Source organism: Heliangelus exortis, chromosome 4 (genome assembly GCF_036169615.1).
Source record: "Heliangelus exortis chromosome 4, bHelExo1.hap1, whole genome shotgun sequence".
NCBI lineage: Eukaryota > Metazoa > Chordata > Aves > Apodiformes > Trochilidae > Heliangelus > Heliangelus exortis.
The window spans coordinates 35823574-35842768 of record NC_092425.1 but is presented as its reverse complement, the minus strand read 5'-3'; the positions used below and the strand labels follow the sequence as shown (position 1 = coordinate 35842768).

Sequence of the window (19195 nt, the reverse complement as noted above, 5' to 3'; positions counted from 1 at the left end):
TTGACAACGTGGTTCTCAAATGAAATTGCCAGAAATTCTAGAAGGAATTAAAATTAAGCTTGCAAGTATTAATGGTCCAGAATTGGTTCTTTGGTTTTATTTTTAACATTTTCAAAAGTGCAATTATCAACACGATTTCCTTTTAAATGAGCTGGATCATCTAATCAGTGACAAATTAATATATATATTTAAAAAATTTAAGAAGAAAAGCTGTATGCTGACCAAAGATTGGGGGAGGATGCAGAGAAATTCCTGACCTAAAAGCTGCCCCAGATATTCTGAAAATCTGTTGTTTTAAAAAAAGGAAAAAAGAAAACAACAAAAAACCAAACCAAAAACCAAACCAAAACAGAACAAAAAATTCATCTGGGACAGAGCTTTTACAGACCAGGTATAGATCCCCCAAAAATGTGTTAAGAGGGATGTTGGCACAGCCTTCAATAAAGCGACATTAGCAGCTCTGTAACTTTGTAACTTCAGTGTAGTATTAATAGCAAGGGACTCTCTGTTCCACTATGACCTTTGGAAAAAAACCCACAAAACAAAACACAACAAAACATGGAGTTTAACATTTAACAAAGCAAGACTTGATGGCATCAAAACCGAATGTTTACCCAGTGACATTTCAAGTCAACAAAATACAAAAAAAGGAGGAAGAACACAGGAGACTGTCAGTAAGAAGAAGTGAGACTGCCAAGCCACAAGCAGCAGATGTTCCTCAGTCGTAAGACTGAAAGCAGAGTTTGTTGTACACATACACATATGTGTGGGTATAAGTTTAGACAGCATATGTTCAACTTTTAATATATGTAATAGCTTCACTGTCTAAATTTCCAGAACCTAAGACTTACTTCACTTCCAGGGTTGGGTTTTTTTTTCATTTAAACTGCCTAGCTAGATACATTACTTACAGTCTTTTCAAAGATGAAAGCCCCAGAAAAGCTCCTGGATCTATGGTACTAATCAGGTTGTTCTTAAGGTCCCTGTGGAGAAAAAGAGAAAAAAAGAAAGGAATATAAACAGCATGTGTATCCCTTTGTATATTCTATCAGTTCCTATCACATGAAAGGGTATGGAGTCAAAGATACTATGCAACAGCATCAGAAGAGATTACAGCTGCTCAGGGTGTAACATCTGCTCACTGCACAGTACAATACTGTTTAGCACAGTGTAGTCTTTGTCAGCCTACCCAATTTCAATACCTCAGTAGTGCCCAACATCTAAAAAAGAAGGAAAACAAGTTCCTAAAAATAAATGACAGAAGCAACATTGAAAATCTCCACCAATGTCACTAGCACAAAAGCAAAGCCCCAAAGCCCTGGCTGAGAATTCCAAATAAAACTGGTGAAGAAACTGAGCTCAGATTTTTAAACCTAAATTACCAGAATAGTAGATTGTACAGAGAAATGTAATGAAACTAAGTCATTAAACTGCTTTATTAATTATACAAGTGGTATAGGTGTTTTATATACATATTCTGCAGATACAGCTTAATTTGAAAGGTCACAGAAAGATCTGTCAGCATCTACGGTTTGCAACAAACTTTATCTCTGCTTGAATGCCACAATTATTTCTGCCTCCTTATTCACTCAAGATTTTCACTATACTATTATCTGAAACTTCATGGGCACTTATTACTAAAAGAAAAATGGTTCCTTGCTTGGTAATAGGTGAACATTCTGCACTTGAAAAGAAAATCAGTAATTTCTATTAAAAGTGATGGTTTTGTAAGCAAACCAAGGTTCATAAGGAACCATGGAAGGGGACAAAAGCTGAATATGAGACTTGGATAAGTTACAGATGGAAATTTAGAAGTTGCTACTAAGAATCATCTATTGACTTTTTGAAAAGTTCTTACATAAGCTCTTGATATCCCCTGGCCTCTAAAGAGATCAACAGCAACTTAAAACACTTTATTTTGCTGTTCTTCTTACCACATCACACCACCTGTAACATGTACTGAAGAACTAAAATACTCAATTTCTTGCAAATGTAATGCAAAAAAGTTCAGTGAAAGATAATGATAGAGATAACACTGCCATGAACTAAACAAAAGCTGGAACCCAGACCAGAATATCTTTTTTCTTTAAGTAATTTCTTTTTTTTCAGCAATTCAGAATACTCCAAAGCATTGAATTTCACAACACAGATTTTCCAGCACAGACTAGAAGCACACATCCCCCTTATCTTTTCCACTCATCCTTTGGAAATTACCTGAGAAGTGGATGAGGATGACGAAAATAAATATTTTGTTAGCCTAACACACTGCATATTTTCCCTTTTGAAAGATATATCGGTATATTCTAAAGATACATTGGTAAAACCTTGTCATCATTTACAGTTCAATAAATAGCAATGATGTCTGCCTTACTGCTTCCTTTTCCTTTTCATGAAATAAGTTACTAAAATAACCTAAAATCCTTATAAAACAGGATTTAAATGGAAGAAAACTGGGTTCTTGTAATTTCAAAGAAAATTGAGATTTGAAGTCACAGAGCAAACATAAATCGCCAGCTCAAAATTGGAGTTTCAAGTATTTCCTGTCTGAAAATTGTAAGAAGTTTCAACAAATAACAACTGTCAGCAGATGCCTTTATTACGTAAGCAAGGATGCTAAAATAATGTGTAAAGATCTAGAATGCCATCTCTCCTGATAACCTTGCTTCCTTGGCACAATGGTTTATCTCTACAATAAAGCTCATCTGCCAGTGAAGACGACAAATCTTTCTTCTGGCATGTGGAAATGTCTGAATTTATTTAGGCCAGGTGACCAGGATTGCAACCTTCAGATTTTAGAGAGAGAATAAAATACTTTTAATCCCCTGAAGCCAAAAGTCATTTGGAACTCTTCCTAAATGTTGTGAGATTATTATGAAACTGGCTACTTTCCCAGTCAAATGGCCTAGAAAAATCCTTATCTCTTAAGTTTCTGCTTGCTCCCAGGTAGATCAACCTGCCAATCCTGACCTGGAAAAAAAAGCTGACTGTAACAAAACCTACAAAGCTTTTTCTTATCCCATAGGCATCATATCATCTGAAAGCCAAAGTGAAAACAGGAAGCACAAGGTGTCCAAGGAGTTACTCCCAGTTACTCAGACTCACTCCCATTTCCTGCCCCCAATCCATTCAGTATATAATGAAGTTGTAAAGTAAGAAGGAAAACCATTAACATAAGTGTCAACAAACTTACAATGAATGTAGCCTCTTTTAGAGGCTCAAACAGATCTGCTTCCTCTACAAACATGCTTTACAAGTGTTTCACAAAGGGTGTGACACTTCAACAAGAAATTAAAGATTTTCTTTACAACCTAAATTTTCATATTATGAGACTAGCAACACTTAAGCAAACGCTTAAGTCCAGTGAAAATTTCCACTGAAACTGCCCCAATCACACCTGCAGGTGAGCTTATCCCCTTATGTTGTTACTTGACATTCTTATTAATGAAGAGAACATTTGACTTTGTTAACTCTTCAGTCGCAAAATAAAACCAACATAAAAATAATAAGACGTTTTGTTCTCAGAACCATTAATGCATCATAAACTGTATATCACTTAATTTTAAAGGTGGAAATAGTTTTTTAAGAATTGCTTACAATCTCTCAAGAAGGTGTAATCCAGAGAAGGAACCATTCTTCAGCACTGTTATTTTATTGTTACTCAGAATCCTGTAAACAAAACCAGACAAGAACAATATATTACAAATTTGGTAACAAAATAGTTTGCTGCAGCTCACACTTCTCATGTAAATATTTTTGTTTAATAGCTTTTATGTCCAACTACAATGTCTGTCTCACTGAGATGCATATAGCAGCACTGCTTAAATATGAAGAAGAGGATGTTCTATGTTATGTGCCCTAAGTATCAAGCAAGTTTACATAATTAACATATGAAAGAAAGTACACCCATCTGGGATTATCATAACAAAACATCAGAATTGGTGTAATAGGAAACGAAGTATTAAGCAAGCAATCTACACATTCAACATTGTTTTTAAAACCAGGCAGCATATCAACAGTTTCCCTTTTCTCCAATTGCCACCCTCAGCAACTCACACTCAGATCTCCACCTTGTGCTCCCTTTCCCAGCCATCCTTCTCACATTCATTCTTCCCCTCGATGCAATCTTTTGAAAACATCTGCAAATCAGCTCAGCAAGCACTCCTGTACTTGTATCTTCTCCTCTCTTAAAAGGACCACACAACTGCAAGGTGCCTCTTCCACATGAATAACTGGATCAAGCTCATCTAGCCCAATACCCTGCTCTCCTGTCCCAGCTATCTGCAGATGCAAATTATCCTCAAGTGAGAAAATCCCTTCTATAACCGGATGATCTCTTACTTAGGACTCCTATACATCCACAACACTCCTTATGAAAGGGTTCACAGTACAGCTCCATTCAATAAAAACACCTCATCTCATTCGTCCTGAGCACAGCTCCTGCAAGTTTCATTTGATGCTCCCCACTTCTTATGCTGAAACAAGCAGTAACCAATCCCTACCTACCCTCTCTTTACAACGTGAAGAAACCTAGATGATCTCTTGCCAGATGGAAGATTCATATTTTACATAAATACTTTTCACACTAAAGCCATTTTGTACTGCCTTAATTATTTCCAGCTTTCACTCAAAAAATTCCAGGACAAAACTGAAATAGCAGTCAACACACAGAAAAGTCACAAATTTAGATAACGGGATTATTATGCTTTGTTTTGTTTCGTTTCCTGCTGCTTTCCTAGCAATTTTTAACATCCAGTATGCCTTTACCACTTGTATTACAATTTGAAGATTTCTGGCCAGCTCCGTGCCCATTATCTAATATATAAAGATACAACTGTCATTGTTTCCAATAAAATTATCATTTTTCTATAATACGCTACTTCTGCCATTTTATTGCCCAATTATTAGTTCCATAAACTTCTTCCAAATTTCTTCACTTTAGTCTCATCTTTATCACATCATGCAGCTCACCAAAATCTGTCAATCCCCAACTCACAGTTTTACAAGTCATTAAGAAATATGCTGTGCACTGCAAGCCTCTAAGACTCCACTCCACTGAGAAGGCTACCCATTTATTTCCACATCCATTTCTTATGTTTCAGCAAGTTAACTGTTCATAGAAAAATTTTCAATTTCCATCTGACATACAATTTTCATCACATGCCTTTGGTGAGGGACCAAGAGGCACGTATGTCTCAGTGTATCAAGTGGATCATCCACGATCCAGTAAATGTTCTGCTCATTCTGAAGAGCTCCAAAGATTTATGGGGAAGAGATGTAAATTTGCCAGAGTATCTCTCTCTCTCTCTTTATCCAGGTATCTAATACATTTATTATAAATTCTACTGATTTATTCAACACAAGCATCAGGCTTAGAACCATCAAGTTCCCTGAAAGTCCCAATGAACTTACAGAAATCAGCACTTGCCATGCCTCCACTCCTCAAAAATCAAGTTCATTCTAAGCAAGACTTCAGACATTCACAATTTGACTTTTTCAACCCTGAGTTCTTCCCACATCTCTCCAGTGCATACAATCTTGTCTTGGAAGTTTTTTCACTCTGTCAGTTTGTTCCACAGCTTCTGCTAAAGTTACTACAACTTCTGATGTGTCCTCTATCAAATGTATCCTGCAGACCCAACACATTCACCTACACCAGTTACATCCTCAGGCTGGATAACTGCTTCCTTACTTAAAATGCCACTAAGGAGATTTCTTTCCATTCTACTCCACCTTCCAGATATCCTTTACAATAGCCATGAACCAAGCACACACACAGATCACTCACCCCTCTTCCCACAGATGCATAAAATTCATTATCTAATGATGAGGATGAGATCATGAATAAGATAAAAAATACAGAAATACCAGTCTATGAAAACATCATTTTGACACAACCATATATTATGCTAAGTAGTTTTCTTCTCCAGGTTTCTCCAAGATTGCCTCAAGCCCCTGTGGTTACAAGAAGCACAGGGCAGGCAGTTTTTTGTCTCAAAGCTTTGGCTTTAAGTCAATCCTTCTCTCTCAATCTCACATACACAGAATCAAGACAGCTAAACAAATTATTTGAAAAATCTTTTCATTTCCAGTGTGACAGATGGAAGGTTTAAACATTCTTGAAGTTAGATTAAATCATACAACTAAAATTACAGTTCTGATGCTAAGATCCCATTCCTTCTCTTTCCCTTAGTCACCCCATGTATTTCTACAGCCACTGCTCCACCAGCAACTAACATTAAATTACATATTTACTGTCTTCCAATCTTTCAAGAGGTTTAGATGTCAACTGCAAAAGTACAATCAGAGTACACTACACAGCAGCTAATCCCAGATGAAGACTGATCAAAGGAATGGTGGAAAGGATGAGAAATAAATACTTAGAAGTATACTGGGAATTTGCTGTTGTACATTCCTATAACGTCTGTAACATTCACTGATGTGTCAGCTAGGAAAACCTGCTCCTGAAAAAAATACAATTAAGTATCAAATGAATATTTGACCAAATGAAGTTGGTCAAATGAAATACAGTCAGCCTATTTCAAGGAATCTTTTCACCAAGGAAGGCCCAAGATGAAACAGAAAACCAGAATGCACATTTGCAAGACTGCAAGCTTGATAAATACAACAGTAGTAGGAGTAAAAATAAACTAAAATTTGGAATGCCTGCAAAACTAGTAAAATGGAACTGAAGCATTAAAATTGCACAACCTAAAACTTTCGCTTCTACTCAAAAAAAAAGGTTTCAACATAAATAGTATTATTTGTAGGAATGGGAGGTACACGATCCCTTCTGCAAACCAGATCTATTCAGAATTATTCTCCTTTATTTCAACATCCTTTCTGGTTTCAGAAATGCATGTGGGAATCAAAATAATAGTATATAAAGAAATGAATAAAGGAGCTTCTTAAAAAGCCCTCATAAATAGTTAATGCAAACTGAACATTTGACAGAAGCAGCAAGACAAAACCAGACCAATTTCAGAATTCCAGAAAAAACAATAAGAAAAAAAAAAGTTAAAAAAAAAGAAAAAGTTCAAAAACATCCGAATCAATACCCAAATGCAAGCAAACTACAATCTTTGGTAGCAGAAAACCAGTTTTAGTTATAACTAACTTCATCTTAGAATCTGCTGATTTTACCTGTACTCTCTCCTGAAAAAGAAGCTATTCAAAGTGGAGCAGAAACTACTTCAGAAGTAGCTATAACTGACTGAAATTTAAACTAACTGAAAAAAAACAACCAACTCAAACACCAGAGTTCTGGAAAGAAAAAAAAAAAATTAAAAAATTAGTTTTCTGACACTGCCAATAAAATAATAGGCCTAAAGTAGAAGCCTCTGATTATCTGTGCACTAGGTAAATTTCTCTCTGGAGTGTGATGTACAAATTATAGTCAGTCTGATTTAGTATATTCTCTGCAGAGGGTGTTAGTTTCTCAACTATAAAGGTTTAGTACAATAAATGATAGATTTTACAACACTCCATATAACCTAAGACATTTCATCGCAGAAAAATGTTGTAAGTGTAATTTTTTAAAAAATGCAGTTTAAAACTTACTATTAATATATTTAGTCTATACATTATCTGAAGTATTAAGGGATATGGCATAAGAAGCCAAAAGAAGATAAAGCATTCACCTCAAAGTAGATGTTTTACAATCACTTTCACAATTTCTCTGCATTAATGTGGAGTGAAATTATGGACTATTATGTACCACTTAGACTCAGAAAATTATTTGTGATCAATAATAATTCTAAGTTACTAGCTTAAGACCACAATTTTTCCTAAGAGGAAAGTAATCCTGAAAATACACTAACTTTTCCATCCTTAAGAAGTTTAAATGGAAATGGCAGAGTTCTCATTCCCATTTTTTTCAACTCTTCTTTAATAAGTGACCTTGCAACATAAGTGATGTACGTGTAGATTTCCTAGAGTCACTGAATAATTTGAGTTGGAAAGAACCTCTACAAGTCATCTAGTCCAACTAGAAGGGACTGGTTTCCACAGCCAAATGTCACTGTTGCTCTGTATATCTTAGAAACTTAATCTTAGATTTTGTATTATATTTTTTCTTTAAAATGATCAAAAATATCTGCTTGGAATAAACGCATCTTGCATACAGGAAATAAAACGTGAAAAAATGCAAACATAAAGACACAGGAATTAGCATGAAAAACCTGGAAGAAAAGGCAGCTGACAAGTAGGTTCTAGAAAGCATTGCAGAAGACATCTCATACCATCTTAAAGCAACACATTTCCCTCTCCTCTGACTGAGCAGAATGGTTGTACAGACAAAAAGGTAATCTGGAACAATGCACCTCAAGAAATAAAATACCACTCCCAACCTCCTCAAAAAAAAAAAAAAAAACCAAAAACAAAAAACAAAAAAAAACACCAAGAAAAACCTCAGCTTTTCACCTATTCTAAGGAGGCTGCTGAAATGTTCCTCTTCTGAATACACCTTAGATATGAAAGCTGTTTCCATTTTGCTCCAGAAAGTGGCAAAATTCAATTTCAATCTGGCTGTTGCTTCCTGGAGAGACCTTTGAAATAGATACCCAATTGCTAGCACGTAGAATGTAACTGCACAGTCAGACCCAACATCTGTCCTTTTAGCAACAAAGACTAAAGGTGATGTAACCATCCTTTTCTTTTTTGATACCGCACAGAAAAAAAATAATTCAAGGCTTGGTTTGTTTTTACCATTAGAATAGGTGGAAAAAATGGGGAAAAAAATGTTACACAAAACAATATTGGTTTGTCAGCTATAAAAAAAGAGAGCAGTCAACTAGACAGGAATTTAGAACCTACCTCCAAACTTCATAAATTAATTCTCTCATAGGAAACTATTAAACTACATTCACACTATACAAAATGATCAAAATGGCCTCCAAGAAGCCTGTAGGAATAACAACTTTTAGCTGAAAGCTGAAGTAACTTCCAGAACACATTTCAAGAGACTCAAATAGAGAGCCAGGAAATACAAAATAAATCAGATCATTTCATGATGATGGCTGTATACTCAAAGGACTGGGAAAGCAGCCACCAGCAAAAATTGGACTAAAACAACCATCTGTACAACCAAGAAAAATATTTTATACTGAAAGCCATGAACAGGCAAAAAGAAATACATTTTTTGAAGTTTATCTTGTAGAAGCTGTGATTTAAGGATACAAAACCACTATTTTTCAAGTTAGTATTTTGCCTCCCAGTGAATTAGTGGTGTCAAAGGGAAAGCAGTAATGTACTGAGCAGAACATGAACGGTACTTGCTAAAAAGTAATCTTGAAATGAAAACATTCCACAAGGTATATACAGAGAATGGTAAAACTTTCCAGAGCCCCAAACAAAAAGACAGTATTTTCTTATTCAACAAGAACATTAGAACTGAGGAAGCTTAGAAATGAAATGTTTGCAAAATAGTTTGCAACAGATAAAAGATTTCCTGTGCTATTTCATTATTATGCATAATAAACAATATTAAGATTGTAAAGTAAAACCTTCAGAAGTAATTTTAAATTACAGAATTAAAACTGTGTCAACTAATATAACTCCATTTTTAACTGGGAATGTGCTAATTTTATGATATAATGATAAGACTTTTTTTCCCCCCCCCTACACAATCCCTGCATCATTCAAGAAATTACACTCACTTCGTACACTGCAATTAAAGGTATTTTTAACTGATAGTCAGCACATGGCCACATACTTTATTTATTGCTAAAAATTCTGTATTTCTAGTGAAACACAGTGGCAATCACTGAAGTACCTCAGTGAATTTTTTGTGCAAAAGTACTAAATAAAAATAATCTTTGAAAAAGGAAAACACTGAAAGGCAAAAAAGAATGGAAGAATGAGTAGCAATGTTGCTGCAAATGAGACTACTACCAAAAGAAATCGTGAAATTACAACCAATCATCTCTGTCTAGTACTTATCCCAGGTTGGAAAGCCTACCGAAGAGAAAACTAAGGGGACACAGCAGTATCTGGTTTCTTCCAGTGGCTGAACAGTCATTTCTAAAGCTAACCATTACATTCTGGGAAACTTCTTCCAACCTCTCTCCCCTTCTTATCTGTAGCATCTGAATTACCTTAATAGAGAACAACTTTTTCTAACTCTTCTGCCTCCTGAATTTCTTGCTTGGTATCCACCGTATTCACACTTTTTACTCTTTTCTGCATACTATTAACTGACTGAAGTTGGTGCCAGTTTACCCTGCCCCTCCAAACTACACACACACACACCACCAGGAAATACCACACACACAGCCTCCTATCCAGACTCCTAACTTGTTACTGCCAATGCATTCAATGTGTCCGACCACAGCAGAATTAATTATAGCACATGCTGTAACACCCCGTCTCACATGTACTTACATTTCCTATCAGGTACATGCACTCTCTAGAAAGTTCATTGTCTAGACACGTTAGCAAGGGCTTCCTGACAATTGCTGCCACACCAAGAGACATTTTTACAAACATTTATATCCTAATCCTACAGAAGTCAAGAGTTTTTGGATAGCTTAACTCCCTGAACTGACTAGGCATGGAGCCAGACAAATGCTTGTACAGCAGCAAGGGAAGGGAAAATAAAACACACTCGGCTCAGAGAGAGAGACTGTGAGGTGAGTACAAACACGAGAGCTCTGGTTCAGGCTCCAGTTCTAGAGGCAGCAGAATGTGGATGAAACTTTCCCCACTCAAATGGGGACATCTTTCCCCTGCCACTGCTCCTCATCATCCTCAGAAGCAAGGTGGAAGGGAGCCTTCCTTCTCCAGCACAGAGCATTAAGGTCAGCTCAGCTGCAAACCATGGAAACTCATCAACACACAATTGTGACACTTGGCTTAAATTCCTGTTGACACCAGAGGGTGTTACCCTAAAACAACACTGAGCTATTAGGATAAGCTGTTGGGATGTCTTACAGGATGCTTTTACACATCTGAACATAACTTGCAAACTTTGCCTGATCCTAAGTTTCAAGGTAAAACCTATTCTACATCAGCATGGGTTAACTAATAACACCAGGCTCTTGTATTTGACAGAAAAAAAGCCTTTATATTCATCTCCTCAGATCGAAATAGTTCATCACAGGGACAACACTAGAAGAGTTCTCTAGACTGTTATAACACCACCATTTTCTTCAATGGTCCATCTTCTCCTACTGGCATCCATCCAGTTACTAATCCTGCCTTTACTGATTTTGTTGGAAGCTATTGAATTTCCAAGAATTCTTTTCAGTAAGCCAGTTCATAGAATTATGGAATAATCTGGGTTGGAAAGGACCTTTGCAGGTCATCATGTAAATACTTGCAAATTACTAAATTAGGGATACAACAGTTCTCAAATACCATTTTTGTAAGGTCACATGCTCATGAGTAAAATATATTTTGCAGCCTGTGCACGCACTGACCAAAGAAAATTTTAAGAGCAACCTGGCCTTGAATATTCCCAGGGACTGGACATCTATCACCTCCCTGGGCAATCCACCATTCCAGTGTTTCACCACCCTCACTATAAAAAAATTATTTATATATAGTCTAAATCTACCTCCAGTCAATTTAAACCCCTTATGCCTTGTCCTGTAACTACAAGCCTTGCTAAAATGTTTGTCCTTATCTTTCTTACTGAAACACTGCTGTAAGGTGTTCCTGGAGCCTTCTCTTTTCCAGGCTGAACAACCCCAACTCCCTCAGCCTGTCCTCCTAAGAGAGGTGTTCCACTCAGATCATTTTTGTAGACCTCCAGCTGACTCACTTGAATTACACATTCACAAACAGACCAAATATGCTACTTTGGGACCTAGCACCTCTGCAGTGCATTTTCCTCTGGGGCAGCTTGGACACCTATAGGACAGTCCTGTACTGCAGCACTGCCATGCCCTGTGTCATTATGGAATGAGGAGTCACACACTCATTACTCACACTAATTAATGGAACAGAAACTGTATATCTAATTACTTCACATATTTAATCACAAGACAATAACGTCACTGTGAAAGGCACCTAAAATAATTTTTAAATCTTTGTATAGAAGAATAATCTTTTTTAAAAAATTCAGCATGCACTGATACAATCATTATTGGCTAAAGACTGTTACCAATTACAACCCACCTTGGATGTTAAAGCCACTACTCAGCAATAAGAGAGGCAAGAGAACACTACTCAAACTTGACTGGGTACCCCACTGAACACATTCACAACATAACATGTTGTCTTCTGTAGCTCAATCGTTATAAAGGTAGAACAACATACTGCAACTGAGAAGAAAATGCTACTAAAATTGTGACCTCAGAAATGTCTTGCAATACTCAAGTATACACATATAAATCGTAAAAAGAATAACGTGGGTATTTAATAACCTATAACAATAATCCCACAAGAATGAATTGGTGTTGGAATAAGGCATACAGCAAAGCATTAATCTGATTATAAATCTTCTCAACAAGGTAAAAAGCATATATAAAATCTGACAGATGTATACTGAAGGAGTCTACTAGAACACAAGCCTAAGAGAAGATAAAACATCACTAATGATTTTTTTTACCCAAATTACTAAATTAGGGATACAACAGTTCTCAAGTACAGTCTTTGTAAGGTGACATGCTCATGACAAGAATATATTTTGCAGTCTGTGTACCCACTGACCAAAGAAAATTTTAAGATAAGTTTTAATGAGAGTTAGTCCTTTGTGTCTTCAAAAAAATGTTATCACTGCCCAAGTGATTAGTATTGAGCACTTACTGCCAAGAGTACCTTCAAGTTATTAGAAATTCCTTCAAAAGACAAGGCAGACTTCCACAGAAGACATTTCCTATGCCTACACTTCCTGTTTGCCAATGTTTTGACTGGTAGAGGACACATTTTTCCAAACACACATCAAGGCCCCAACTAAGTAAGAAAGTGTAATCAAGCATGGTGATACAGTTGACTCCTTGCAATAGGAGTAGCCTTTTGTTTTGAAATTTCTGGAAATTAGGAATTTGTGCCACAAATTAAAAGGCTGTGCAGATATCCAGGAGGGCAAATAGGTATGCCTTAATGTATGTACAATTATATGATTAAAATTACATTTAGGAGCTGGACAAAAACTGAGACAATTTCAGATGTTTCTCAGCAGCAATCTAGCTAAGCATATCTTGGAACTGTTCTGAACATAAATCCAGGCTAATGCTCTGGCTTGTGAACTCCAGCACTTATGAGTACAACACTGATATTCACATGTTCCCATCAGGACATGTGGGTAAGCAAAGTTGTTTGCAAGCCAGTAAGTTTCAGAAACACTATTCTTCACTCAATGTACATGCTTTTTACTCTGTTCATTTAGGTTCCTATTCCTACAGAATAACCCATGTGTAAAAGGTAAATAAAATTCCTGACAAATAACAAGGATTACAACTTAACAAGCTTGTCTTCAGTGAGATTACACATTGTTTTCCAAGGAACGAAGTATTTTGTGTACTGTGTCCAGTTCTGGAGTCCCCAACATAAGGACAGAGATCCTGGAATGTGTCCAGAGAGCCACTAAAATGATCAGAGGATGAATGAAGACAGGGTAAAGAAGTTGGGGTGGTTCAGCCTAGAGAAAACGAAGCTCCAAGGTGACCTTATAGCAACTTTCCAATATCTGAAGGGGGCTACAAGAAAGCTGGGGGAGGGCTTTTTACACAGGTGTGTAGTGAGAGGAAAGGGAAATGGTTAAAAACTTGAAGAGCAAAGATTTAGGTTAGACATTAAGAAATCCTTTCCTGTAAGGGTGGTGAGACACTGCAACAGGCTTCCCAAGAAGTTGGGACTGCTCCCTCCCTGGAAGTGTTCAAGGACAGGTTGGATGGGGCCTTGAGCAACCTGGGCTAGTGGGAGGTGTCCCTGCCCATGCATCAGTGTTGAAACTTGATGATCTTTAAAGTCCCTTCCAACTGGAACCATTCTATGAAGTACGGGCCAGTATCCAACAAGTCATATCATCATCATTTGGACATGTATCAAACAGCAATGGATGTCTTATCTCAGACTTCCATTACAAGAGTATAGAGCATTCCTTACTTAAATGTGAATCATGACAACAGCTTCAGTATCTACTGAAATACAGAGCATGTCAGACAAAGCATCCAGTTGCAGTCACCCAGTTATATTATCTTCACACCAAAAGCATCTCATCTGGCTGGTTAAACTACAAAGGTCAAAGCCATCTAGGGTGTTCAGGTAGATACACCCTTCATTTGCATCCCAATCAGTTTTCTTTATACAAGGCTAAGAAACAGTCCCTCCCTCAGCTAGAACTAAACTTTAATTCACCTTGGAATTTGACCTACGTGCTCAATAAAGCACCAACTACTTCTGTTTGGGTTCTGAAGAAATTTCAACTTATAGCACTGACAAAAATCCTAAACATTACTTATCCTCCCACAGACATCTCTCTGCACTTTAATACTCTTCTTCCAGTGTTGCTTTCCTTCCTCAGTCATTAAGCAATCTTAATTTGTAAGATTTGAAATTTAAATAAAATTAAGATTTTTAAAAATTATAGCTAAAGATTCTAGCTAATCCTGACTTACATTAGTACAACAATAAAACATTTTGTGGCAACCAAATGTCAAGGCATTTCAGAAATTAATGACCTTGCTCAACTTATCAATATCATTGTAAAGCACTAACTACAATGGCATGCAAGAATGAGAGAACCTGGCCAGCATCCTCAGCTTCTACTCATTTATCCTAATTTCCACTGTTTCTCTTATTTCCACACTTTTTAGAGATTTTCACCCTCAAAAATATTTCACTGAGGAAAATAAAACCTGTAAATGCAGAAAAGTGAAAATCTAAGAGTTGGAACAGTGTAAGAATGGAATTAAGATTTCCAAAAATGATATAACCACTTCACTTGGGTCATCCCTAGGTCATTCAAAAAAACCAAAACGTTACATAAAATTATATAAGTTCTCATATTTAAAATTGCTTTGTGCGAAATAAGTCAACACAAAAGGAAATTGACTGAATCAAAATGCAGCTGATCTACACAGCTATTTTCAGCTACTTATCTCTGAAGTGATCCACTAATCCAAAAAGCTATAATAGAACTAGTACTTATCTTAATAGAAGAATCCCACAAGAATCAAGATTCAAGATAACTCAGGGCAGTTTGACTCTAATCAGACAAACTTGCACTACCCACCAAGGGCTGCAATTTTAAGTATCAGCTTGGGAAAAAAAGAAAAAAAAGTAACTTTTGGCAAAAGATAATGATTACACCAGCCACTACTAATCAACATGTTTATGAAATGGCACCTGGCAAAACACCCCATAAATCACCAAAACTTTCTAACCAGGTTAACATGGATGCAGTAAAAAAAAAAAAAATCTCTCAGATATATGGAAAGTCATGTCTCAAGAGTCAACGAAGTCAAAAAGATTCCAAACCACAGCAGTTGTTCTGTTCACTCTCTTCAAAAAAGCAGGAGTGCTGGTTTCACAATCTTTGCCTCATATTTAGGTAAAATTTCAATGTGTGCGTTCATACTAACAGTTCCCATACTAATTGTACTATGTACAAATAACAACTAAAAAAAAAAACAAACAAAAAACCCCCACATTATTTCTTTCTACATCAAGTAAAAATTTAAAAGGGAAAAATAAGTGTTTCATGAACTTCAGAGACCTGTCAGTTAAAGCTGAAAGCAACTGATTTAGTTTATGTAGATATGGCCTAAATAACAGGGTATGGACATCAAGATGAGAGGTGAACCATTCTTCCTAACTCTTCTGCCACTGCAATAATAAACAAACGTCCATGCATAGCAAGGCTGCTGTGTTTAGTATCTGTTTGTCTTTCAAATAAATCAGGGCTGTGAATAGGAGTTTTCTGAACCAAAAGTATCCCACAATCAACTTCAGCTTATCCACCATACTAACATCTACTTTTGACATAATTTTAAGGGATACTACAATATTTTTAACTGTTGAACAGAAGATAACAAAGACTAAAATTAATTTGTTAATCAGAGTCATCACTTTCTATATTTTGCTTTATTCGTATTTCAGAAATTTCACATATGAATATGATCACTTCTCACAGGTCATTTAGAAAAACTCTCTAAACCCTTACAGTCTGCCAAGTGAGAACAAACACTTTAGCCTTAAAGACCTCCCCTTTTTTTGGCTTTTCCTTTTCTCACAGGTCCAGATCCATGGATCTGTTTGCTGACTGGATTCACTAAGACTTCATGAAGAAATCCCCTCCATGGCTCTTCAGTGCTGTCAGAGCTCACAAAAGCAGCAGCCAGACTGTTGCTCTGAGAACTAAAAACATTCTGTGCTTATTGCACTTGAATTATTGGTGGATCTTTCAAAACTGTGATTTCCAGTTACGCAAAGAAGTATATTAAACTAGATCCCATAACACGGTTTTCTTTTAATTGATTTTTTTTTCTTGCTCACTACTTGGTTGCACTTGAGTCTTCCCACATCAGTAAAGCACTTTGAAGCGCTCTAAAGAAGGGGACAGGGTTCCACTTTTTAGGGCCATTCCCTAACGAAATCCAGGGCTGCTGATGTCCCTGCCAATGGCTGGGAGATCAGACCCAATGATCTTCAAAGATCCCTTCCAACCTAGAACATCTATAATTCTACGAACTCCTTTGGTAGAGTAACCAATTAACGTCTCAGGAAGAAAAACAACTTGCAAATCACTTTTTTTACATGTGCACACTCAGGTACAAGTAAAGAGCAACATATTTCTTACTTCGGAGTAAGTTGCACAGCCTGTTTGAAACTTGTTATTCAAATGGATGCGCTATGATTGCCCTCCACATAAAAAGAGAACGCCTCCTGCTACGTGGAAGCAAACTGACCTTTTTTCCCCCCCAAAGAAGAAACAAAATAATTCCCTTCAGCTGGTTTTAGCAGCAGCTGCAACAAACAAGTTGCTGTTTGCTACCTCGAAACTTCAGGCCCACCCCATCTACCGCACTTGGCTCACGCTCTCTATGAGCGCTCGGTTTTAAAACTACCTCAAAGCACGGGACTCCAAAGCTGAGTTTCTTCTGAGATTAAAAAAATAAATCAATTTAAGGAAGTTATTGGGTTTTTCGTTGGTTTTTTTTTTTTTTTTTCTTTAATAAACACAATTGTGGAATTACTTTTAATAAAGGAACACCTTAACATTCTAAACAGCCTGAACCGTGATGGAGAGCAGTCCCAAGAGGGAAGAAGGAGCAAAAGGGGGTGGGGGGGATACTGCTCTGCAGCCCCACAGCTCGGCCAGCGAGTAACGGGACGCTTTTTCCCCCCTCCCCTTAAAATCACCATCTCGGGAAAGTAAGAGTAAACTTGAAAACCACAGCGAAACAAAAACCCGCTCCCGGGGCTTTCCCCTTTTAGCAGAGAGGGTCAGACGCGACCCCCACCTTGCCTGACCCCATTTTACCTCAGGCCGGGCGCTCCGTACCCCGCTTCCCGCCTCCACGACGCGGCGAGGGCCCCCCCCCACACACACACACCCGAGGACGGTACTCACAGGGTGACCGTCCGGTTCGGCAGCGCCTCGGGAGGCAGGACCTGAGCGAGCTCCAGGTTGCTGCAAACTACCTTCACCTCCACCGGGCCGCCAGCCGCCGCTTTGCCGGCGCTCTTGGGGCGACCGTCGTACTTGCAGCCCGGGGGCAGCGCAGCGCCACCGCCCACCAGCGCCGGCAGGAGCAGGAGCGCGGGCAGGAGCCCCGAGAGGCGACGGCAGCGGCGGCGGCAGCGGCGCGGCGGGCGGCAAAAAGCGCGGCGGCTCCGGGACAGCATGGCGGGGCTGCGCAGGGCCCCGCTCCGCTCTTCCCTCAAGCGGCGGCGACAGAGCGGGTCGGGAGGGCGGGTGAGGAGCGAGCGGGGGTAGCCCGCCGTTCCCCCTGGCCTAGCTCCGCGGGGGCGGCGCCAGGCGCGCCCGCGGCGCTGCCGCCATGTGGTGCCGCGGAGGCGGCGAGTTGCAGGCGGGCGGGAGCAGCGGTCGCCACAGCCGCCCTCGCCTTTGTGTCGGGGCCGGGCGGGCAGGGCGCAGCGGCACCAGCGCCGCCTTCCGCCGGAGCCCGGCGGCAGCCAGAGAGCCCCCGGGGCCTCGGCTCCACCGCGCAAGCGCCGGGATGGCGGCGGCGGCCAAGGCGTCTGCGCGGTGCGGTGTGAGGGGGCCGCGGAGGGGAAGGGAGGAAAAAATCCCTCCGAGTCGGGAGCCTCCAGCCTGTTCCTGCCGCCGTCGGCAGCGCTGGGTCTGCCCATGGTCCCGCTGATCACCGAGAGCTGTCGAGGCTTTCCTCCCGCGGGAGCTCTTTGCCCGAGCTGTTGCCCCATCCACCCGGGACACCTCAGCATTCCGTGGATCCCAGGGTCTCTTTGACTCCCCGTGAGCTCTGTCCCTCTCGCAGGATCAGGGTGGAGCAGTTTGGTTTCTCTCTTTTCTGCTTCCCTGCCTCGCCTCTTGCCCCAGCTCTAAATCCTTGGTCTTGCAAAGAGGCATTGTTGCCATTCAGTCTTCACGGAGAAAGAATAAATCCCCTGCGTAGGTGCTGAATGGCTTTCAGTACTCTTTACAGCAAGTGTCTTGTGTGTGTAAAAACATCTGCCCTCGAATCATCCCTATAAAATGTGGTAATTCTGTTATTCCACTTGAGAGCCAAAAAGCCAAAGGATGGTGGAAGTTATTTCAATATCATTAATCTCAAACCAAAACACCTACCTAAAATCACAGAAACCACAGTGTTAGGGGATGGAAGGGACCTCATGAGATCATTGAGTCCAACCCCTCTGCCAGAGCAGGACCTCGTAGTGTAAGTCACACAGGAACACAGCCAGGTGGGTTTTAAAAGTCTCCAAAAGAGGATCCACAACCTCACTGAACAGGCTGTTCCAACGTTCTGTCACACTCACAGTGAAAAACCTTTTTTTTATGTTTACACAGAACCTCCTGTGCTCCAACCCGCATCCATTAGCCCTTGTTCTATCATTGGACTCAGAAGAGCCTGACTCCATCCTCCTGACACTCACCCTTTACATATTTGTAAACATTCATGAGGTCACCCCACAGTCTCCTCCAAGCTGAAGAGACCCATCTCCCTCAGTCTTCCCTCATAAGGGAGATGCTCCACTCCCTTACACATCTCTGTGGCTCTGTGCTGGACTCTCTCAAACAATGTGTCTTTTCATTGCACACTTGGGG

The 19195-nt window shown here is 39.2% G+C and overlaps 1 protein-coding gene across 2 annotated transcripts in view; it reads right to left on the bottom strand.

Annotated features, from left to right (window-relative positions):
- Positions 1 to 18330, bottom strand: part of ADGRA3 (adhesion G protein-coupled receptor A3) — a 49826-nt gene extending 31496 nt beyond the window's left edge. For both annotated transcript variants that reach the window (XM_071743834.1, XM_071743837.1), the window contains exons 1-3: positions 17516 to 18330; positions 3595 to 3666; positions 912 to 983 (exon numbers count right to left, since the gene is read on the bottom strand). In XM_071743834.1, the coding sequence (XP_071599935.1) occupies positions 912 to 983; positions 3595 to 3666; positions 17516 to 18330 (959 nt within the window). The remainder of the gene's footprint in view (positions 1 to 911; positions 984 to 3594; positions 3667 to 17515) is intronic.
- Between the last annotated feature and the right edge of the window lie 865 nt (positions 18331 to 19195).